General features: G+C 52.3%; 1 protein-coding gene across 3 annotated transcripts in view; it reads right to left on the reverse strand.

The window, feature by feature from the left end:
• The window catches only part of gmip (GEM interacting protein), a 152983-nt gene that overhangs the window by 20156 nt on the left and 108638 nt on the right, over positions 1-24189 (reverse strand). For all 3 annotated transcript variants that reach the window (XM_070867365.1, XM_070867364.1, XM_070867366.1), the window contains 8 exons: positions 17668-17732; positions 16065-16175; positions 12791-12871; positions 8371-8565; positions 5005-5142; positions 3719-3909; positions 3354-3460; positions 622-693 (listed from right to left, as the gene is read on the reverse strand). In XM_070867365.1, the coding sequence (XP_070723466.1) occupies positions 622-693; positions 3354-3460; positions 3719-3909; positions 5005-5142; positions 8371-8565; positions 12791-12871; positions 16065-16175; positions 17668-17732 (960 nt within the window). The remainder of the gene's footprint in view (positions 1-621; positions 694-3353; positions 3461-3718; positions 3910-5004; positions 5143-8370; positions 8566-12790; positions 12872-16064; positions 16176-17667; positions 17733-24189) is intronic.

Below are 24189 nucleotides of genomic sequence, written 5' to 3' on the forward strand. Positions count from 1 at the left end.
GACTGAATAAGTCACATTGTGTTTGCTGTCGGACTGCTCCCCGTGTTTGGCAGAGGGTCCTTAATGGCAATTTCAGCCCATTTTCCTATGAGAATTGCATTCCAGTGGGCCCCAAGATCTGGACGCACCGGAACTTCGGTGCAACTTTTCAAGTCATGGGTCAGCGTGTAGACCAAGACTCTGCAACATCTCGTCCTCTGACCTGCATATCTGAGACTTTACAGGATAATCTCAGCAGGGGAGGTGGGGGGGGGGGGGGGTGGGGGGGTTGGAGCTGTAGGTCAATTGTATTACACCCAACCACCACTTCCTGCCCCCACCTAGATCAGCTGCAGAGCTGAAGTCTTCCTGCTCTGTCTGGCAAGGTACCATGTGGGTGGGGGGGCTTTAACATAGAAACATAGAAAATAAGTGCAGGAGTAGGCCATTCGGCCCTTCGAGCCTGCACCGCCTTTCAATGAGTTCATGGCTGAACATGCAACTTCAGTACCCCCTTCCTGCTTTCACGTGTGTGGAACCCAATGAACCAATGGCAGAAGCTGTCTGAGGGTAGTTACTAAAAATACAATCGTGTAACAGGGTAACAGTAGCTGCCAACCGACAGTTTCCGCTCGCACCTACCTGGACTGGACGTTGGGGAATCAAAGGAACGGGATTCACAGCTTTCTGAATCACTTAGACCAGACTTAGTCCCTGCAACAACAAAAAAAACGTATAAACTCTGGGGGGGGCCGAAATTGCCCCCCGCCCGACACGGAGCGCACGCACCCTGTTACTATGGGTTTTACCGCAACCCGTGGTTGAGGTCGCCTCACGTGACATCCCGCTCTTTGTTGTTTTTTTTAAAGTTCTGATCCGAAAGTCGCTCTTACTGGGGGCAGTGGCAGCACAAGGGGGGCGGCTATGCGGTGGTGGCAATACCTGAGGGGCGGAAGTTGGGGGCGGTGCGGAATGACCGCCGTGATGACCTCATCATGGCGGCGCGTCACCACTGCTGCCCGCTTCACTTAAAGGGGAGAGCTTCCGCCATCTTTAAACTTCGGCCCACTGGGTCACCAGGGAGGGTTTCGGCCGGGCCAGCGGCCTGGCACCCAAGAGGGGGAGGGGGGGGTGGTGACAGGCTGCCTGTTGGCGGCCCGGGGGCGTAATTGTCAGACAGACCTGGCAGCCGGCCGACAATATAAAAAAAAATGGCGACAGCGGCAGTGCGCCTTCCCCTTTAAGGGAAGCCGTACCGGTGTTGCAGAAGGCCACAGCCTCGTGCAACCACCGGGGAAAGCAGGTCTTGGCACCGCCGGGCGGACCGAAGATTTTCACGGTGGAATTTTGCCATCGGGGGTAGATCGGCGGTGCGCACGGTGATGACATGCTTACCACGAATCGGCAGCGGCAGAGCGGGTCACCGCCGGGTTAACACGGGTGCGGAATTTTGATAATAGCGGCCATTACGCCCTGCAGCGCGGCCACGGTTTCCCGGAGTTAACCGGCCTCAATGAAAGGGGCAATTTCGGCCCGAGTCTGCTCCAGAGCCCCCGACATTCCCCAGCATAGAGGTGAGCTGCTGAGGGCAAGAATTGTAAGACTGGATAAAAATGAGCAAAGATCCCACTGGTTTTTTTAGACCCGCTCCTTCTGCTTCATCCCACTCCAGGAACTTGAGCACTAAAATCTAGGCCGACGCTCCCAGTGCAGTGCTGAGGGAGCGCTGCACTGTCGGAGGTGCCGTCTTTCGGATGAGACGTTAAACCGAGGCCCCGTCTGCTCTCTCAGATGGACGTAAAAGATCCCACGGCACTATTTCGAAGAACGGGGAGTTACCCCCGGTGTCCTGGGGCCAATATTTATCCCTCAATCAACATCACTAACAGATTATCTGGTCATTATCACATTGCTGTTTGTGGAAGCTTGCTTGTGCGCAAATTGGCTGCCGCGTTTCCTACAACAGTGACTACACTCCAAAAGTACTTCATTGGCTGTACAGCGCTTTGGGTCGTTCTGAGGCTGTGAAAGATGCAGTATAACTGCACGGCTTTCTTTATTTCTGTGACTTGAAAAGTCGTTACACAAGTACAAGTTCTCTCTGTTTATAGAATCAGAACGATTATAGCAGAGGAGGAGGCCATTCAGCCCATCGTGCCTGTTCCGGCTCTGTGAAAGAGCTATCCCAGTTGGTCCCACTGCCCCTGCTCTTTCCCCGAGAGTGCCGAGAAAGGGCCGGCGAGCGGGCCCATCAGACTCTCCCTGGTCTGCTGGTGCTCCAGTGCAGTGAATGGGCTCAAGTCCACAAGACAGAGGGGCTGAGATTGCCCGGCGCTGGGTCTGGGGTGGTCGATCCCAATTCTATGTTTGTGCGGCGGTGTGGGAAGCATGGCCCCAGCGTGGAATTGACCACTTTGATTAAAAAAGATGTTTGTTGCGCTAACGGAGCATTGGCGTGGCGCTCAGCGCCGCCCTGATGATGTCAGCGCCAAGCAAATGCGGGGCGTCACGCTGACGTGTCACAACATCCCTCCCCTTAAAGGGGAAGTCCACCTCTGCAGCCACTTTAGTGGCGCCCACTGGGCCCCCAGGGAGGGTGTCAGCAGGGCCAGCGGCCTGGTACCCAAGGGGGGGGGGGGGGGAACGCTGGTCTGGATGTTGACAGCGCGGCCACATCAGCGGCCGCCATTGTCGGGCCGACTGAAACAAGATGGCGTCCGCGGCGCTACCACCTCCTCTTTAAGGGCGGGGCACCCCAGTCACCACAGATTCTCGGTGTGGGAAGCTGTCGGTGGCATTGGCCCTCGCCGGCCTCGCGTCCCGCGGGGCAATTTCCCCCAAGAGGCGCAAAGGGGTTGGCGCGGGGTGCTGATTGCGGGGTGCAACGCAAACCACCTTTTGTCGACTGAGCCCCGGGGATGGGGGGGCTCTCTGGCCACTGCGTCTGGGAAAAAACCCTTTAACGTTGGCGTTAAATGTTGGCATCTCCTGAAGGCGCTAACGGGCCTTTGTGAGAGGGGAGATTTCGGCCCCAGGATGCCCTGCCCACCCATCAGCTGATGAGAGCCTGAAGAGTAGCTCTCCCAGGCTGCATGACATGGGAGATACGTTAGAGGGAAGGTCTGGATAAAACAGTCTCCGATAAAGTCTGCATGTTATCGCAACAGATTCATGGGCATTTTGGATAGGTGCCGACCAAGAGAAACACATCTGAGCAATAAGCTGCAGATTTCACACAGTAGAACCTCCTTGTTTTCGAAGGAGCTCAATGCGGTCTGATTGGTTCCTGTATTGACCCATGAGGTCACTTCCCCCATCTCCTCAGAATGGAACACAGGCTTCCCTGCTTTTGAGAACTGCTTTCATCGACTTACTGAGTTTGTTTTCAACCTCGTCTGCCACATTCGGAAAGTCACCGGAGGATGCGGACGTTCGATGGGTCAACAAGACACCACTTTTTCTCCTTCCAGTCGGGGAGGACCTGAATGTTTAAAAATCAACATACAATTTACTAACAGGCCATAGCCTTCCAACCAATCCCATCATAGAATCCCAATGGGGCAAACCATTCTATTCATAGAATCCCAATGGGGCAAACTATTCTATTCAATCCCATTATAGAATCCCAATGGGGCAAACCATTCTATTCATAGAATCCCAATGGGACAAACCATTCTATTCAATCCCATTATAGAATCCCAATGGGAAAAACCCCACATTCCAATTCTGCATCACTGACCTCCTGCTGGGGGTGGCAAACTCCTCAAATTCATAGCTCTCCACGGACAGCATCTTCTTGTCCAGGTTTTGAATAAACTCGAAATACTTCTTGCCAGGTTCGTAGGGTTTGATATTCTCGTGCATTGACTGAAAGGCAAATGACACGGGTTCGATCTGCTCCTGTTGCATTTGGAACAGGTTCACAGAGACCTGGTGAGACCAATATACGAAAGGTTAGATTTTATTAATCTAGGTCTGTATCCATAGTAATTCAAGATCTGTTTCCTCCCATTGAATTACACATCAATGAGTAATGGATGTTAGTGTGAAGAATGGGACAGTTTCCATGTCAGGCACCTAGTGTCAGCAACAGGGCAGGTACAACATGGGTTAGATACAGAATAAAGCTCCCTCTACACTGTCCCATCACACACTCCCAGGGCAGGTATAGCATGGGGTTAGATACAGAGTAAAGCTCCCTCTACACTGTCCCATCAAACTCTCCCAGGGCAGATACAGCACGGGTTAGATACAGAGTAAAGCTCCCGCTACACTGTCCCATCAAACACTCAAAGGGCAGGTACAGCACGGGTTAGATGCAGAGTAAAGCTCCCTCTACACTGTCCCATCAAACACTCCCAGGGCAGGTACAGCACGGGTTAGATGCAGAGTAAAGCTCCCTCTACACTGTCCCATCAAACACTGCCTTGTCTGTATGGCTCAGTTCTACCCAGAGTGCTGCCTTGACAATTAGAAGAGTGGGGAAGAGCTGAATTTGATGTACAGTTTCAGGTAGCCTCAGATCTGAGCTCACTGCTTGTTTTGAGTTCAGTGCCGTGAGTGGCCACCAATAGGACAATGTTTTTCCAACTACGAGACCAGCTTTGTGGCTGAGCACCTGCTAGAAACAGGAATCCTGTGCGACAGTCAGAAAACTGTGCTACTAGGGGGGAAAAAAATAATCTTTGCAGGTGCTGGGGGCTATTTGAGAGTCAAGCCTCACAGGAGGGCCAGGGAGGAGCCAGAGTATGGAGGGGGACAGGGAGAGGATGGAGAGACAGCGAGAGCACAGAGGGTTGAAGTGGAGAGAGAGCGAGAGGAGAGCAGGTTTGAGAGACACATAGAGAAAAAGGGCAAGAGTGGGAAAGTGTAGGCGAGAGTGGGAGAGAGCGAGGGGAGGGCGGGACAGTGGAGGAGAGTGGGAGTGAGTGTGAAGGGTGAGAATAAGGAAGGAGGAGAGAGCTGGAGAGTGTGTACGAGAGACAGAGCGAGTGAACGAAGAGCAACATGAGCTGATGATCTCACCGCTTTGAGCGTGAGGTCGCACTGGTGGATGAGTTTGCAGAGCTGGGTGATAATCCTCATTTTCATCCTCTCCATTTCCTGCCGCTTGATGTTGGCCTCGCTCACACAGGTTTTGTAATACGTCTCCGCCTCCTGAACCTAGTGGGCGGGAAGAAACGCAGTCAGCCTAGCCCTTTCAGCACTGAAGGTCGTTCAACAACAACTTGTATTTATATAGCGCCTTTAATGTAGTGAAACGCCCCAAGGCGCTTCACAGGAGCGTTATAAGACAAAAAAAAAAGAATTTGACACTGAGCCATATAAGGAGAAATTAGCGCAGGTCAAAGAGGTATGTTTTAAGGAGCGTCTTGAAGGAGGAGAGGGAGGTAACGAGGCGGAGAGGTTTAGGGAGGGAGTTCCAGAGCTTGGGGCCCAGGCAGCTGAAGGCACGGCTACCGATGGTTGAGCGATTATAATCAGGGATGCTCAAGAGGGCAGAATTAGAGGAGCGCAGACATCTCGGGGGGTTGTGGTACTGGAGGAAATTACAGAGATAGGGAGGGGCGAGGGCCATGGAGGGATTTGTAAGCAAGGATGAGAATTTTGAAATCAAGGCGTTACTTAACCAGGAGACAATGTAGGTCAGCGAGCGCAGGGGGCTGATGGGTGAGCGGGACTTGATGCAAGTTAGGACACGGGCAGCTGAGTTTTGGATGACCTCTAGCTTACGTAGGGTCGAATGTGGGAGGCCAGCCAGGAGTGCATTCGAGTAGTCAAGTCTAGAGGTAACAAAGGCATGGGTGAGGGCTTCAGCTGCGGATGAGCTGAGGCAGGGGCGATGATGGGCGATGTTACGAGGTGGAAATTGGCGGTCTTAGTTATGCCGTGGTTATGAGACCAGAAGCTAATTTCAGGGTCAAATATGACACCTAGGTGGCGAACAGTCTGGATGAATATGTTTCCAGGAACTGCATGGTGCAACTGTTTACAGCACCGGCTTTTCATCCGTGAGACTGCACTTCAATTCCTGCTTGGATTGATGCAGTGCGCATGCCCCTCTCCGACTGAGGTCAGTGGCCCAAGGGAAACGCACGAGAAGCGGTCAGCTCAGAGACCCTCGCCCCAGAAAACGGACCTCACTCCCGAGGCTTCTGCAACCTGTAATTAACTGAGAAAATACCAGAAAAGCCTGCTGTACGATGCCCTGTGTGGAGTTCGCTGACCAGATTATCTGGTCATTATCACATTGCTGTTTGTGGGAGCTTGCTGTGCGCAAATTGGGTGCCGCGTTTCCCACATTGCAACAGTGACTATGCTCCAAAAAGTACTTCATTGGCTGTAAAGCGCTTTGATATGACCAGATAATCAGTTTTTTTGTTACGTTGATCGAGGGATAAATATTAGCCAGTGCCGTGGGATCTTTTACATCCACCTAAGAGAGCAGACGGGACCTCGGTTTAACGTCTCATCTGAAAGACGGCACCTCTGACAGTGCAGCGCTCCCTCGACACTGCACTGGAGTGTCAGCCTAGATTTTTTGGGGGCTCAAGTTCCTGGAGCGGGACTTGAACCCACAACCTTCTGACTCAGGCGAGGGTGCTGCCCACTGAGCCACCGTTGACACTCAGGCAGATATCATCATCATCATCGAAATCGAGGAAGATTCGCTTCCACTCAAAGTGAGTTCTCAGGTGACTGTACAGTCCAATACGGAATTACAGTCTGTCACAGGTGGGACAGACAGTGGTTGAAGGAAAGGATGGGTGGGCCTGGGACTGAGCAGAAACGGGTCTTATCCAGACCCTGAACTTAGGCCCCCTCATCCTTTCGTTTTTGTTCCACGTCTCCACTTATTCACCCACAAAATGGTGCCATCCATATTTTCCCTCTGCACCCTCCCTTACCAGGGCTCCAGCCCCAAACTGACCCTGTGGCTCAGTGGGTAACACCCTCGCCTCTGAGTCAGAAGGTTGTGGGTTCAAGTCCCTGGATTGAGCACGTAAATCTAGGCTGACACTCCCAGTGCAGTGCTGAGGGAGTGCCGCACTGTCGGAGGTGCCGTCTTTCGGATGAGACCTTAAACTGAGGCCGCGTCTGCTCTCTCAGGTGGACGTAAAATATCCCATGGCACTATTTCGAAGAAGAGCAGGGAGTTATCCCCGGTGTCCTGGGCCAATATTTCATCATAGACTTGCTTCCACTCTAAAAGTGAGTTCTCAGGTGACTTTACAGTCCAATACAGGAATTACAGTCCCTGTCACAGGTGGGACAGACAGTGGTTGGAGGAAAGGTTGAGTGGGGAGTTTGCCGCACGCTCCTTCCGCTGCCTGCACTTGCTTTCTGCATGCTCTCGACGACGAGACTCGAGGTGCTCAGCGCCCTCCCGGATGCTCTTCCTCCACTTAGGGCGGTCTTTGGCCAGGGACTCCCAGGTGTCGGTGGGGAGGTTACACTTTATCAGGGAGGCTTTGAGGGTGTCCTTGTAACGTTTCCTCTGCCCACTGGGACTCGTTTGCCATGGAGGAGTTCAGAGTAGAGCGCTTGCTTTGGGAGTCTTGTGTCAGGCATGTGAACAATGTGGCCCGCCCAACGGAGCTGTTTGAGTGTGGTCAGTGCTTCGATGTTGGGGATGTTTATCCCTCAATCAACATAACAAAAACAGATTATCTGGTCATTATCACATTGCTGTCTGTGCACAAATTGACTGCCACATTTCCCACATTACAACAGTGACTACACTCCAAAAGTACTTCATTGGCGGTAAAGCGCTTTGAGCTATGCGGTGCCGTGAAAGGCGCGATAGAAATGCAAAGTCTTTCAGAAAGCCCTGCAGGCCCCAGTCACGTGACCACAGGCTTCACCCCGTCGGTGAAGCTGCCGCCAGAAATGGTGGTTGAAAGGTGCAGCTAATTAACCCATCAACTGCTGGGGTCGGCAACCCTCCAGGATTAGCCTGGAGTTTCCTGGGGGGAAAAAAACCGTAGGGTCATTAAAATGTTTCCCATTTTCTTTCGGGCAAATAGTGTTTAAGTGGAGACTGGATAAGCATACGAGGGAGAAGGGAATAGAGGGTTATGCTGGTACGCAAGTATTGGAGGAGGCTCAAATGGCCTGTTCTTGTGATGTGTATTCTATGCAACTTCCATTTATGAGTTAGAAAAATATTGGCGATGGGGAAAAAAGCTGTTTGACTGATGGTGAAGAATGATGTAATTGAGGAGTGAAGGGTCTTTGCTCTGGCGGGGGATGGACACTCTGGGTGCCCAATGGCAGGAGCGGGGGCAGCTGGAGGCAGGAGGTCAAGCGATGAATCTTTCAGGACTACCTCCAGCCAGAGCTGGCACCCCCCCCCCCCCTCCCCCCGCCACGATGCACCCCTGTGCTCACCTTCACGTGGGCCTCGTCCTTTGAGCGCCTGCGTTTCTCCAGCTGCTTGCTGGCGCTCCCCGGGGCGGATCCGCTCACGCTCAGCGACTGCTGCTCCTCCTCGGCCTTGGCGCTGTGCAGCTTGGCCTTTTCGAAATCCTCGCAGCGCTGGAGGTACATCTGCTTGGACTTCCGCAGCGCGGTCAGAGCGTCGTGCTGCAGAGTGGAACAAGTTCACAGCCTGGGGTCAGCAACCACCTCCCAACACGCTTGTCGCCCAGCTCCATCATTTTTCACAACACCAACTATTTTTTGATCAATATAAAAGGATTGTCCTGGTCCATCTTGGTCGGTGGGTACGAGCAAACGATCTTGCATTTATATGGGGGGGGGCGGGGAGGGGGGGGGGGGGGAGAAACATTTGGTTGGATATCGCCCTTTGCGAGGGGCGCTACAAAGTCGCTAAAGTGTTGGCAGCCGCGAGCGCTGACATTCGCGCCGCTCGGCAAATTCGGTGAGCCGGTACAGGCGGCGCTGAGGAGTATCGCCTGGGAGCGCCGCGCCGGTGTGCAACGTCCCCCGCTATCGACACGGAGGCCACATTCGGTTTGCGCTGCACCCGTAGCGCCCCCTAGTGACCCCGCCAGAGAAAGCTGGCGTGCAGAGCTGTCCCGGGGAGCCAAGGGAAGGAACGACTGCATCAGGTCAGTGTGAGTGATTTTGCGACTTATCTTTATTTGGGGTGAGTAATGTATAGGGAATGTTTTGTGTTCCGATTTTATTTTTGCAGGGAGGCCTCTCTTCGAGCGCTACGAAGCCGGCTCTTTAGCACGGGATATTCAGTTGCTCCCCCGGCCTGGCGCCCTGAGAGAGGTGTGGTATGCCTCCCTTAGCGCTCCGCCCCACTCTCAGGGCGCAAACACTGAATTTTGCTGTTCCCGGCGCTAAAAATCTCCCGGCACTAAGTGGAGCGACTCCTTGACATTAGTGCCTTCGGATCCCTCTGTCCAAATCTCGAGCCCCATGGCGTCTTAGCACATCCTCAGGAAATCCCATAGCACTTCTCTGAAGCCCTTTTCAAAATGCAGTCACTATTGTAACGCAGGAAATGCCACGGGCAACGTACAGAATCCAACACACAGTAACTGACAGAAACAAGCAAAGAATCTGGTTGTTGGTGGTGTTGGTCAGGGATCGCTGTTGGCCAGAGAACTCCCCCTGCTTAACAAGCAGTGTCATGGGATGTTTAACATCAGCAGACCGGGCCTCATCCTATGTATTACATAGTAACATAGGGCTGGATTCTCGGTGTGTTGCCGTCTCTGTTTTCGCCCCGGTGGGGCGGTAATGGCGACAGTAAACATTTCCGGCGCTAAATTTACCGCCCCGCCTTGGTTAACGCCGGAACTGAATTTCCCCCCGCAAGGTATTTACAAGCACAGAAACAGGCCATTCAGCCCAGCAGGTCCATGCTGGTGTTTATGCTCCACTCGAGCCTCTTCCTCTAACCCCATCACCATACCCTTTCATTCCTTTCTCCCTCATCTGTTTAATCTATCTTCTCCTGAAATATGTCTATACCCGCCACCTCAGCTACATAAGAACATAAGAACATAAGAATTAGGAACAGGAGTAGGCCATCTAGCCCCTCGAGCCTGCTCCACCATTCAACAAGATCTTGGCTGATCTGGCCATGGACTCAGCTCCACTTACCCGCCCGCTCCCCGTAACCCTTAATTCCCTTATTGGTTAAAAATCTATCGATCTGTGATTTGAATACATTCAATGAGCCAGCCTCAACTGCTTCCTTGGGCAGAGAATTCCACAGATTCACAACCCTCTGGGAGAAGAAATTCCTTCTCAACTCGGTTTTAAATTGGTTCCCCCGTATTTTGAGGCTGTGCCCCCTAGTTCTAGTCTCCCCGACCAGTGGAAACAACCTCTCTGCCTCTATCCATTTCATTATTTTAAATGTTTCTATAAGATCACCCCTCATCCTTCTGAACTCCAACGAGTAAAGACCCAGTCTACTCAATCTATCATCATAAGGTAACCCCCTCATTTCTGGAATCAGCCTAGTGAATCGTCTCTGTACCCCCTCCAAAGCTAGTATATCCTTCCTTAAGTAAGGTGACCAAAACTGCACGCAGTACTCCAGGTGCGGCCTCACCAATACCCTGTACAGTTGCAGCAGGACCTCCCTGCTTTTGTACTCCATCCCTCTCGCAATGAAGGCCAACATTCCATTCGCCTTCCTGATTACCTGCTGCACCTGCAAACTAACTTTTTGGGATTCATGCACATTCATGCACAAGGCCCCCAGGTCCCTCTGCACCGCAGCATGTTGTAATTTCTCCCCATTCAAATAATATTCCCTTTTACTGTTTTTTTTTCCAAGGTGGATGAGCTCACATTTTCCGACATTGTATTCCATCTGCCAAACCTTAGCCCATTCGCGTAACCTATCTAAATCTCTTTGCAGCCTCTCTGTGTCCTCGACACAACCCTCTTTCCCACTAATCTTTGTGTCATCTGCAAATTTTGTTACACTACACTCTGTCCCCTCTTCTAGGTCATCTATGTATATTGCAATGGTGGTCATGGTGGTGAGTTCCACATGCTAATCACTCTCTGGGGAAAAAAACTTCTCCTGGATTTGTGGGTGACTTTCTTATATTGATGGCCCCGAGGTTCTGGTCTCCCCCACAAGTGAAAACATCATCTACCCTTTCATCATCAGCTCACCATCGCTTTCTCTTTTCTACAGAAAGCAGCCCCAGCCTGTTCAATCTTTCCTGATCGGTATAACCTCTCAGTTCTGGTACCATCCTCATAAATCTTTGTTGCACTGTCTCCAGTGCCTCCGTATTCTTTTTATGATTGGGAGACCAGAACTGTTTACAGTGCTCCAAGTGTGGCCTCACCAAGGTTCTCTACAAGTTTAGCAGAACTTCTCTGCTTTTTAATTCTATCCCTGTAGAAATGTTTTATGGACTAATTATCCTTTGTCGCTACTTTTAGTGATTTGTGTCTGTACCCCAAGATTTCTCTGCTCCTCCACCCCATTAAGACACTTATGTTCCAAGGAGTATGTGGCCTCATTCTTCCTACCAAAATGTACCACCTCCCACTTATCTACATTGAAGTCCACTTGCCGATTACACGCCCATTCTGCCTGTTTATTAATGTCTTCCTGTATTTTAGCACAGTCCGCCTCTGTATTCACCGCACCCTCCCAAACTGGTGTTGCCCACGAAGTTTGAAATTGTACTTCTGATTCCCGAGCCCGAGCCATTTCTGTAAACAGTGAACAGCAGCGGTACCAGCACCGATCCGTGTGGAACGCCACAATGGAATCTCCGACAGTGCAGCGCTCCCTCGGTACTGCACCAAGGGTCACAGCCGAGATTATGTGCTAAAGTCGCTGGAGTGGGACTTGACTCGGAAGAGAGAGTTCTAGCGACTGAGCCAAACTAATATTGTCAGATTTGGTCTCAATCTGTGTTGAGTGAGTTGATCTTGTGGCGGAGGGCACTGCTGGGACAGACACAGCAACACAAGGCACTGCTGGGACAGACACAGCAACACAAGGCACTGCTGGGACAGACACAGCAACACAAGGCACTGCTGGGACAGACACAGCAACACAAGGCACTGCTGGGACAGACACAGCAACACAAGGCACTGCTGGGACAGACACAGCAACACAAGGCACTGCTGGGACAGACACAGCAACACAAGGCACTGCTGGGACAGACACAGCAACACAAGGCACTGCTGGGACAGACACAGCAACACAAGGCACTGCTGGGACAGACACAGCAACACAAGGCACTGCTGGGACAGACACAGCAACACAAGGCACTGCTGGGACAGACACAGCAACACAAGGCACTGCTGGGACAGACACAGCAACACAAGGCACTGCTGGGACAGACACAGCAACACAAGGCACTGCTGGGACAGACACAGCAACACAAGGCACTGCTGGGACAGACACAGCAACACAAGGCACTGCTGGGACAGACACAGCAACACAAGGCACTGCTGGGACAGACACAGCAACACAAGGCACTGCTGGGACAGACACAGCAACACAAGGCACTGCTGGGACAGACACAGCAACACAAGGCACTGCTGGGACAAATAGCGGCACAAGGCACGATAGACGACGACACAATTTGCCTACTGTGCCCTCGAGGGAGCTGTGCTTTTCTTTTATTGAAAAGATTCTCCCGACATTTACAGTTAACCTCAGTGCCCTTTGCCGGGCTGGGGGGAATATCAGACAGGATTCCCGCTCCAATAGTTAATGCAAATGGATAGGTAGGAGCTAGTGCAGATGCCGAGCAAGGTCGCCAACACTTGTCCGTGACACTGTGTGCGGGCGTGCTCTCGGGCACAGCCCACGTGATGTCATTTACCGCCATGTCTCACTCACCATTTTGCGCTGCTCCCGCTGCCACTGTTCCTTGAAGTCCCGTCGCCGCTTCTCCAACTCGTTTTTTCTCGACATCAGAGGCTGTTTGCACAAAAAATATATATATTTTTTAAAAAGCACAGCTCTCACAAGGGATCGGTGGATAACTGTAGCATTTGGCGTGGGATGGAGACAAAGAGTCGGTCTAAAGTTAGATCTCAAACCCGCTCAACGCTGAGCTCATTCATACGGCACAAAGGGGTACCATCATCGGAACTCCTCACCTCCCTCAATGCCCCTGAGTTAAGAGGGGGGGGAAGGTGGAAACTCAGCCAAAGACCCAGCCAAGATCTCCTAATCGCTTTCCAGTGACCCCCGCTGGAAGGGGCAGCTTGGCCTTTTCTTTCCATTTGGGCAGAGGATCACAAGCACCTGCCTGACTCCCCGATAGGCGCTCCAAGCATAAGGTGGTCCACAGCGGGACACTGAAGGCCAAAGAAAAGACTTGCATTTATATAGCGCCTTCCCGACCACCGGACGTCCTAACATGCTTTACAGCCAATGAAGTACTTTGAGTGTCGTCAGTGTTGTAATGTGGGAAACGCGGCAGCCAATTTGCGCACAGCAAGCTCCCACAAACATCAATTTGATAATGACCAGATAATCTGTTTTTGTGATGTTGATTGAGGGATAAATATTGGCCCCAGGACACCGGGGATAACTCCCCTGCTCTTCTTCGAAATAGTGCCGCGGGATCTTTTACGTCCACCTGAGAGAGCAGACGGGGCCTCGGTTTAACGTCTCATCCGAAATCTAGGGGTGCGTGATTGGACATCGGGCGAGGCCGGAGGCGGGCTCAGCTGTGGTGTCCACTGAGGCCGAGATCGGCAGCCTGGGCTAACACGTGGCCATTGTGGAGCGAGTATCAGAGGGAGAAGTCAGGATCTTCAAGAAGAGGAGAAAGCGTGGAACTCCTCATCTGCTTCAGTCTTAATCTGCTTCAGTCTTCCTCCGACTGGTTACGGGCTTTTAAAACCCAAGCCTGGTGTTGGCCCAATCACTACTTCCTAACTTACCTCATCTCTGCTGCTGGTCTCACTCCTTGCTGCCATTCTGCAGTCTGGACCTTGGCCATTCACCGAGATAGCTCCACTGGTACCAGTGGACTGGCTTCTTACTACCTCCTCTCCGCGCCCCCCCACCCCCCCACCACCCACTCCTGAACCAACCAGGTCCTTGAAAAGTGAGACTTCATTGACCTGACCCCATTGACTGACACAAGAGGTGGCTAGTGAGGTGAGGAGACAGCTGGGATGGATGAAAGAAAGTGAAAGAATATAGAAAATCTTTCACATTCTCAGGATATTCCAACGCGCAGTCACTTTAAGTGTGCAGTTGCTGTTATGTAGACAAATGCAGCAACCAGCGTGACCACAGCATAGACCCACAAACATCAGTGAGGTAGATGAACAATTAATCAATCTTTGGTGCACGGAGAACTCCCCTGCCCTTCTTCAAATAGTGGGATCTTTTACATCCACCTGAGAAAGCAGATGGGGCCTCGGTTTAAGCATCTCGTCTAAACACGGCACCTGTGACAGTGCAGCACTCCCTTCAGCACTGCACTGAGGCAGAAGCCCAGATTTCGTGCTCAAGTCCTTGAGTGGGGGCATGAACCCAGGGCCTGACGCGAGATGCCGAGATGAGGAGAAACTTCTTCACCCAGAGAGTGGTGAACCTGTGAAATTCTCTACCACAGAAAGTTGTTGAGGCCAATTCACTAAATATATTCAAAAAGGAGTTAGATGTAGTCCTTACTACTAGGGGGAATCAAGGGGTATGGCGAGAAAGCAGGAATGGAGTACTGAAGTTGCATGTTCAGCCATGAACTCATTGAATGGCGGTGCAGGCTCGAAGGGCCGAATGGCCTACTCCTGCACCTAGTTTCTATGTTTCTATGTTTCTATGCCAGTGCTGCCATTGAGCCAAACTGATTCTCAAATGGAACAAGGTTGAAAGGAAGCATCTGAGATGGCTGACCGTGGTGGAACAGGTCCCAAACGATTATTCATTGTATGCATTGAGGGAGAGCGATTTGGTGCGACCCCGTGCAACATCGACTGTGAATCTCTGCACTCCCCACTTGTAGCTGCCCCAGTACTTGGGAACATAGGAAATGCTAGATGGAAAAAGAACATGGTCCATCTAGTTCGCCTCCTACCATCCTGGTAGTCGAATGATGCAACGATAATGGAGTTGTTGACCAATCACACTGATCAATCTCTATTAATGAGTCTGCAACAGGGCCAGACATGAGGCAAGGGAATCTCCCAGTGCTGGGAGCTTTGGGAAACTAAAAGTAGGGGATATAGTCTCAGAATAAGGAGCCGCCCATTTAAAACTGAGATGAGGTGGAATTTTTTTCTCTCAGAAGGTTGTAAATCTGTGAAATTCTCGACCCCAGAGAGCTGTGGAGGCTGGGTCATTGAATATATTTAAGGCAGAGATAGACAGATTTTTGAGCGATAAGGGAGTGAAGGGTTATGGGGAGTGGGCAGGGAAGTGGAGCTGAGCCCAAGATCAGATCAGCCACGATCTTATTAAATGGCGGAGCAGGCTCGAGGGGCCGAATGGCCGACTCCTGCTCCTATTTCTTATGTTGTTCTGAACCACGGGTTCCTCCCAAGCACACGACACGCATCACACGTCATGTCTCACATTACTCATATACTCTGTCCCTAAATAGTATTTTCTGACTTACTTCAATTCAACACATGAACAGGCTGGGGCTCTTTTCTCCAGCAACGAGAAGGCTGAGGGGTGGCCTGATAGAGGTCTTTACAATGATGAAGGGGTTTGATAGGGTAGACTTAGAGAAGATGTCTCCACTTGTTAGGGGGATCCAAAACTAGGGCCCATAAGTTTCAGATAGTCACTGATAAATCCAATAAGGAATTCAGGAGAAACTTCTTTACCCAGAGAGTGGTGCGAATGTGGAATGTGTTACCCAAAGGAGGGTGGTTGAGATGAATAGCTTGGATGCATTTAAGGGGAAGCTAGATGAGCACATGAGGGAGAAGGGAATAGAAGGATATGCTGATAGGGTGAGATGAAGTAGGGTGGGAGGAGGCTCGAGTGGAGTGTAAACACCGGCACGGACCAGTTGTGTCAAATTCTGTCCTGTAAATTCTATGTCAAATGCTCAGGCAGTGAAAGACACTGGTTTCTGAGGGACACGAGACCACCTGCCCCAACTGTGGGAGGTACGAGTGAAGCTAGTCACCAAAGTCCTCACCTGAATGTATTTATTGTGCTGCAGTAAAATCCTGGTTTTAATGGTCTCCTGTCCATGGTGGATGTCGTGCTGCAGGGCCATCGTATAGACGTATTGGAAAGGCATGAATTTCTGTCAGGACAAGGAAGTGATGAGTCATCCGCACACATCTTAACCATTCCCGACAAGTTAGGGAAACTTTTGATACACGCCACAACCTCTGAACCACTCGCCCCAGGCCAGACTGAAACACAGAGAGCTGGAAATTCGGTACGGCCCACTTTGAGGCGGTGATGGCCCTGGGGCACTACCATTAACGGCGGGTGATGTTTACCGCCCCAAGATGAGAGTAGAGCGCGAGGGGAAGCGTTCCACAACCCCCTCTTCGGGCGCTAACGGAGCGATAGCGCGGGAGGCCCACGCAATTTTTTTGCCGCTGGGATGCGGACACCCTCGCGCCTGAAGGTGGAAAAAAAAATCCCCGAAAATTTAAATAAACCTCACCCACACTTCCCCACTGCTGCAACAAATAAATAAAAGTTGATAAAGTGAAATTTCAGCCCTTACCGCGCACCGCGGGCGATATCGCCCTGGGACCGGCTCCTTTCCCCGCGGGTCTCAGCGCCAGACGCTGCGGCAGGTGAAAGACGGAATTTTGCAAAGATGGCGCAGAGTGGGCGGGGCTAGCGAGCGCAGCGCAAACTGGCAACGTTCACTGAAGTTCGCGGAGGGGGGGGGGAGGGGCTAACCAGCCGAATTTCTCCCCCAAACTCTCTCTTCTCAGGATATTCTCTCCATTTTACTAATGGAATGCGGAGAATGCCTGAGTCCGTCAGAAATGGCCGCACCGCATTGTACTGGAGGTAATGAATTTGATTCAGCGCTTGAACGGAGCGCTGTGCGATTCCCTGCGGAATTGGCAAATAAGCCAAATTTCCCCACTCATATCTGCTGTTTGAAGGTCAGTGTTATCCAGGCTGACACTTTAATGCATGACAGAAAAAGTGCTGCAGTTTAGGACAATCCGATTGAAAGGGGAGTGTCGAGAGTCGCGGCTCGTACAGACCAGGTTACCAGCTGATAGTAAGCTGTTTCGGGGGGGGGGGTCTTACACATCCTCTCCTATCCTGGGCATCAAACCTGAGCCCCCAAACCCAACACCAAGTTCAGACCTGACCAGAGTGGTCTCCGCGAGAAAACATCTCATAGTGCTTTGTGCATGATGAACCACGGTTTGAAGTGTAGTTGGCCTGGTTTATAGTCACATCACTAGATCACACAAACAGCATCAAGACTACTGGCCAGTTAATTTATTCTTGATGCTGCTGGTGGAGGGAGGGACGTTGGCCAGGACAGTGGGAGAATTCCACTGCCCCTCTAATTGTGCCGTGGGAGTTTTTTTTTTTACATCCACAAGGCAGAGGGGGCTTTGGGAATGTCTATCCAAAAGTCTGCACCATCTCGAGTGCCGTCTTGACTCAAGTGGTAAGGGCGCTACCAACTGAGCCAAGCTGCCCTTGAATCACCGCTTTCAAATAAAGGGGAAGAGGTATACTGCCTCAACAGGCCTAAAATAACCTACTAAACACAACGGTGTTCTACATTATACCTCAGAACACCATACCTCTTGGTTGATCAGATTCTTGCCCGTTTCAGCCATTTTGATGATGTTCTTCGAGAATTCAATCTCTGTAAGACAAGGACATCGTTAGGGGAATGACACCACTCGTAGACATTTCTGGAAGGAAATACATTGCCACCTATTTCTAGAATTACATTATAAAAAGAGAGAATGGGGTGGGGTCAGAAGGATGTATAAGAGGCTAGATAGTTCTGTGACTGAGAGCCATCAGCATAGAAAGAGCTAGAATAAAATAGAATGGCCCTATTTCCAGTCTCATTCCCTCAAAATTATTTTTTTTCTCCCCAATCTATTACTTTGGTCTGTGTTTTACTTATGTTTACTTAAACCTCATTATAAGAACATAAGAATTAGGAACAGGAGTAGGCCATCTAGCCCCTCGAACCTGCTCCGCCATTCAACAAGATCATGGCTGATCTGGCCGTGGACTCAGCTCCACTTACCCGCCCGCTCCCCGTAACCCTTAATTCCCTTATTGGTTAAAAATCTATCTGTCTGTGACTTGAATACATTCAATGAGCCAGCCTCAACTGCTTCCTTGGGCAGAGAATTCCACAGATTCACAACCCTCTGGGAGAAGAAATTCCTTCTCAACTCGGTTTTAAATTGGCTCTCCCGTATTTTGAGGCTGTGCCCCCTAGTTCTAGTCTCCCTGACCAGTGGAAACAACCTCTCTGCCTCTATCTTGTCTATCCCTTTCATGATGTTCTGATCACTATTGCCTAGAGGTGCTCCCCTCCTTGTCTGACCTGCTCCATTCCCCATTAATAGATCTAGCAGTGATTTCTCTCTTGTTGGGGATTCTTACTTACTAGGTAGGAAAGGAGTCCTGTACACACTGTAAAACTCCATTCCCTTTTCCCTACCTATTCTTGCCAGTAATGAGTAGTTTAAATCTCCCATGATTATGATTCCGTCTTAAAAAAATTCCTTTCATACTTCTTCCACCACATCCCTTTCATGATTAGGTGGTTTGTAGAATAACCCAATTGGTATGATTCATCTCTTCTCAACCTTTTCTGTCAGCTGTGGCTGAGTGGGTTGCCTCTGAGTCAGCAGGTTGTGGTTTCAAATCCCACTCCAGGGACTTGAGCACAAATATCTAAGCTGATTCTCCAGTGCAGTGCTGAGTTAAACCGAGGCCCCGTCTGCTCTCTCAGGTGGACGTAAAAGATCCCATGGCACTATTTCGAAGAAGAGCAGGGGAGTTATCCCCGGTGTCCTGGGGCCAATATTTATCCCTCAATCAACATAACAAAAACAGATTAGCTGGTCATTATCAGATTGCTGTGTGTGGGAGCTTGTCTTGCGCAAGTTGGCTGCTGCGTTGCCCACATTACAACAGTGACTTTAGAGACTGTAATTCTCGTATTGGACTGTTCAGTCACCTAAGAAGTCATTTTTAGAGTGGAAGCAAAGTCTTCCTCGATTCCGAGGGACTGCCTATGATGACAACAGTGACGACACTCAAAAGTACTTAATTGACTGTAAAGCGCTTCGAGACATCCGGTGGTTCTGAAAGGTGCTATATAAACGCAAGTCTTGCTTTATCGCAACCCGTATGGATTCTGTTTCTACCTCAGTGTCTTTTTTCTACCGCCATTATGTTATCTCTAATCAGTACAGTGACACCCCCTTTCTTCCTTCTGTATTCTTTCTAAATATATTGTAGCCTCCAATATTTAACTGTTCTTTACGTAGCCATGTTTCAGCTATCCCAGAGTTCCGTTATTTTGGCTGTTAGCACCCAGCGCAAAGATAATGTACTGGCCTGCTGTGGCAACGTGGGCATTAGTGAGCTGCTTGGCGCAGTTGCCCGCTGCAGACTGGGAGATGCGGGTGGTGGACAGGGCCTGCCAACAGGCCCAGTAGCTTATCTGATTCTTCAACCAGCCCCTCCTCCTCTAACTGTTCATCCAATCAAAGGAGTGAAGTAAAAACAGAATCCATGAGAAGCAGCGAGTACTTCATTTAGGGTAGGTTTGGGCAAAAATAAATCAAAGGAGCAAATTGGAGGTTGAGACGTGCCTTGGAGATCCGCTACTCACAATGGCACACAGATCCTACCGATCCCACTTCCTGCAGACCCCTTTACATAAGAACATAAGAAGTAGGAGAAGGAGTCGGCCATTTGGCCCCTCAAGCCTGCTCCACCATTCAATAAGATCGTGGCTGATCTGATCATGGACTCAGCTCTGTTCCCACAGAGCGGTTGGGTTATAATCAGGGACAAAGTCTCTCTTCATAACTCTGACCTTTTGTGCTGCTCTGCCTCCAGGCCGTGTCTCCCCAGGGTATTAGTGACCAGAGCTGGACATAGGGCTCAGTGTGGGGTCTGACCAATGGACACAGGGCTCATTGTGGGTCTGACCAGTGGACACAGGGCTCAGTGTGGGTCTGACCAATGGACACAGGGCTCAGTGTGGGTCTGACCAGTGGACACAGGGCTCAGTTTGGGGTCTGACCAGAGCTGGACACAGGGCTCAGTGTGGGTCTGACCAGTGGACACAGGGCTCAGTGTGGGTCTGGCCAGTGGACACAGGGCTCAGTGTGGGTCTGACCAGTGGACACAGGGCTCAGTGTGGGGTCTGACCAGTGGACACAGTGCTCAGTGTGGGGTCTGACCAGTGGACACAGTGCTCAGTGTGGGGTCTGACCAGTGGACACAGGGCTCAGTGTGGGTCTGGCCAGTGGACACAGGGCTCAGTGTGTGTCTGACCAGTGGACACAGGACTCAGTGTGGGGTCTGACCAGTGGACACAGGGCTCAGTGTGGGGTCTGACCAGTGGATACAGGGCTCAGTGTGGGGTCTGACCAGTGGACACAGGGCTCAGTGTGGGGTCTGACCAGTGGACACAGGGGACACAGGGCTCAGTGTGGGGTCTGACCAGTGGACACAGGGCTCAGTGTGGGGTCTGACCAGTGGACACAGGGCTCAGTGTGGGGTCTCACTAGTGGACACAGGGTTCAGTGTGGGGTCTGACCAGTGGACACAGGGCTCAGTGTGGGTCTGACCAGTGGACACAGGGCTCAGTGTGGGTCTGACCAATGGACACAGGGCTCAGTGTGTGTCTGACCAGTGGACACAGGGCTCAGTGTGGGGTCTGACCAGAGCTGGACACAGGGCTCAGTGTGGGTCTGACCAGTGGACACAGGGCTCAGTGTGGGTCTGGCCAGTGGACACAGGGCTCAGTGTGTGTCTGACCAGTGGACACAGGGCTCAGTGTGGGGTCTGACCAGTGGACACAGGGCTCAGTGTGGGGTCTGACAAGTGGACACAGGGCTCAGTGTGGGTCTGACCAGTGGACACAGGGCTCAGTGTGGGTCTGACCAATGGACACAGGGCTCAGTGTGTGTCTGACCAGTGGACACAGGGCTCAGTGTGGGGTCTGACCAGAGCTGGACACAGGGCTCAGTGTGGGTCTGACCAGTGGACACAGGGCTCAGTGTGGGTCTGGCCAGTGGACACAGGGCTCAGTGTGTGTCTGACCAGTGGACACAGGGCTCAGTGTGGGGTCTGACCAGTGGACACAGTGCTCAGTGTGGGGTCTGACCAGTGGACACAGGGTTCAGTGTGGGTCTGGCCAGTGGACACAGGGCTCAGTGTCTGTCTGACCAGTGGACACAGGGCTCAGTGTGGGGTCTGACCAGTGGACACAGTGCTCAGTGTGGGGTCTGACCAGTGGACACAGTGCTCAGTGTGGGTCTGACCAGAGCTGGACACAGTGCTCAGTGTGGGTCTGACCAGTGGACACAGGGCTCAGTGTGTGTCTGACCAATGAACTCAGGGCTCAGTGTGGGCCTGACCAGTGGACACAGTGGTCAGTGTGGGGTCTGACCAGTGGACACAGGGCTCAGTGTGTGTCTGACCAATGGACACAGGGCTCAGTGTGGGGTCTGACCAGTGGACACAGGGGACACAGGGCTCAGTGTGGGGTCTGACCAGTGGACACAGGGCTCAGTGTGGGGTCTGACCAGTGGACACAGGGCTCAGTGTGGGGTCTGACTAGTGGACACAGGGTTCAGTGTGGGGTCTGACCAGTGGACACAGGGCTCAGTGTGGGTCTGACCAGTGGACACAGGGCTCAGTGTGGGTCTGACCAATGGACACAGGGCTCAGTGTGTGTCTGACCAGTGGACACAGGGCTCAGTGTGGGGTCTGACCAGAGCTGGACACAGGGCTCAGTGTGGGTCTGACCAGTGGACACAGGGCTCAGTGTGGGTCTGGCCAGTGGACACAGGGCTCAGTGTGTGTCTGACCAGTGGACACAGGGCTCAGTGTGGGGTCTGACCAGTGGACACAGGGCTCAGTGTGGGGTCTGACAAGTGGACACAGGGCTCAGTGTGGGTCTGACCAGTGGACACAGGGCTCAGTGTGGGTCTGACCAATGGACACAGGGCTCAGTGTGTGTCTGACCAGTGGACACAGGGCTCAGTGTGGGGTCTGACCAGAGCTGGACACAGGGCTCAGTGTGGGTCTGACCAGTGGACACAGGGCTCAGTGTGGGTCTGGCCAGTGGACACAGGGCTCAGTGTGTGTCTGACCAGTGGACACAGGGCTCAGTGTGGGGTCTGACCAGTGGACACAGTGCTCAGTGTGGGGTCTGACCAGTGGACACAGGGTTCAGTGTGGGTCTGGCCAGTGGACACAGGGCTCAGTGTCTGTCTGACCAGTGGACACAGGGCTCAGTGTGGGGTCTGACCAGTGGACACAGTGCTCAGTGTGGGGTCTGACCAGTGGACACAGTGCTCAGTGTGGGTCTGACCAGAGCTGGACACAGTGCTCAGTGTGGGTCTGACCAGTGGACACAGGGCTCAGTGTGTGTCTGACCAATGGACACAGGGCTCAGTGTGGGGTCTGACCAGTGGACACAGTGCTCAGTGTGGGCCTGACCAGTGGACACAGGGCTCAGTGTGTGTCTGACCAGTGGACACAGGGCTCAGTGTGGGGTCTGACCAGTGGACACAGGGCTCAGTGTGGGGTCTGACCAGTGGACACAGGGCTCAGTGTGGGGTCTGACCAGTGGACACAGTGCTCAGTGTGGGGTCTGACCAGTGGACACAGTGCTCAGTGTGGGGTCTGACCAGTGGACACAGGGCTCAGTGTGGGGTCTGACCAGACCCCTGTACATTGCGATCACTGCCTCCTCTGACTCACGTTTCACTACATCAGATTTTAGTTTTGATCATAGCTGCTCTCCATTGGTTCAATGTTTTGACGCCAGTTTTCAGGTACACACTGAGCGGTGGCAGTGACCATTGCACCTGAGTGAATGGGCAAGAAAATCATGCGATAATGGCCCTCTTGCGCATTGGGAGGCGACTGGCGAACTGCCGACACTAGTTCCACCCCGAGCTGTTCCCCGCTCATGGTGCGGAGCAATATCAGCAACTTGGGAGGACAGAAGAATTAGGAGCAGGAGTCGGCCATTTGGCCCCTCGAGCCCGCTCCGCCATTCAATGAGATCATGGCTGATCTGATCATGGACTCAGCTCCACTTTCCTGCACTCGCCCCATATCCCTTGATTCTCTTATATCAAAAAATCTATCACGCTCTGTCTTGAATATATTCAAAGACTGAACCTCCACAGCTCTCTGGAGTAGAATTCCAAAGATTCACCACCCTCCGAGTGAAGATATTTTTCCTCATCTTGGTCCTAAATGGCCGACCCCTTATTCTGAGCGAGGAACTGTGGAGCCCCGATTGCGAGGACGGCCAAAGACCGATGGTGAGTGCGGAGCGGGAGGCAATTGCGGTGGGGGGGGGGGGGGAGGCGAGTGGGAGACGATTGGGGGGGAGCGGGAGGCGATCGGGAGGGGAGTGAGCGGGGTGCGATCGGGGTGCGGGGGGGGGGGAGGCAAGTGGGAGACGATCGGGGGGAGGGGGGGGGAGAGGAAGGTGAATGGGGGGTGGGGGGGGCAGCAGGAGGCGATTGGGTGGGCAGTGGGAGGCGATTAGGGGGGAGCAGGAGGCGATTGGGTGGGCAGTGGGAGGCGATTGGGGGGGAGCAGGAGGCGATCGGGAGGGGAGTGAGCGGGGTGCGATCAGGGTGCCGGGGGGGGGCTGATTGGGAGGGTCCACAGTTCCACAGTGGACTGTCATTGTAAAGGTGCAGCCAGGACGAGTATTGCTTCCCCTGGCTCCACATTGAGGTAGGTTTGAAAAAGGTACCTTTGTGTAAATTCCGCAGCTTCCAGCGGTCTCTTTAAGGGCCGGTCGTTGGGCTGCTGTAGAAACACAAACGGACCAGCCTGAGTTTGTGTAGCACCAGCTCCAATGGCCTTGGCCCAATATGGCGGACGGATCCTCCGCAACAGGCACAGGACCCTTGGCATGTTTCAATTGGGTCAGCAGTGCCACCAGGCAGCTGACGGAAAAGCCTGAAAGCAGCATCGTCCGAAGGAGAGACACTGAGCAATCTGACTGCTTGGCTACTGAATCAACCAAGGGGCTGAAATTGCCCGGTGCTGGGTTTGGGGCGGTCAATTATGTGTATTTTGCG

The sequence above is a fragment of the Pristiophorus japonicus genome, chromosome 24 (genome assembly GCF_044704955.1).
Source record: "Pristiophorus japonicus isolate sPriJap1 chromosome 24, sPriJap1.hap1, whole genome shotgun sequence".
Classification (NCBI taxonomy): Eukaryota; Metazoa; Chordata; class Chondrichthyes; family Pristiophoridae; genus Pristiophorus; species Pristiophorus japonicus.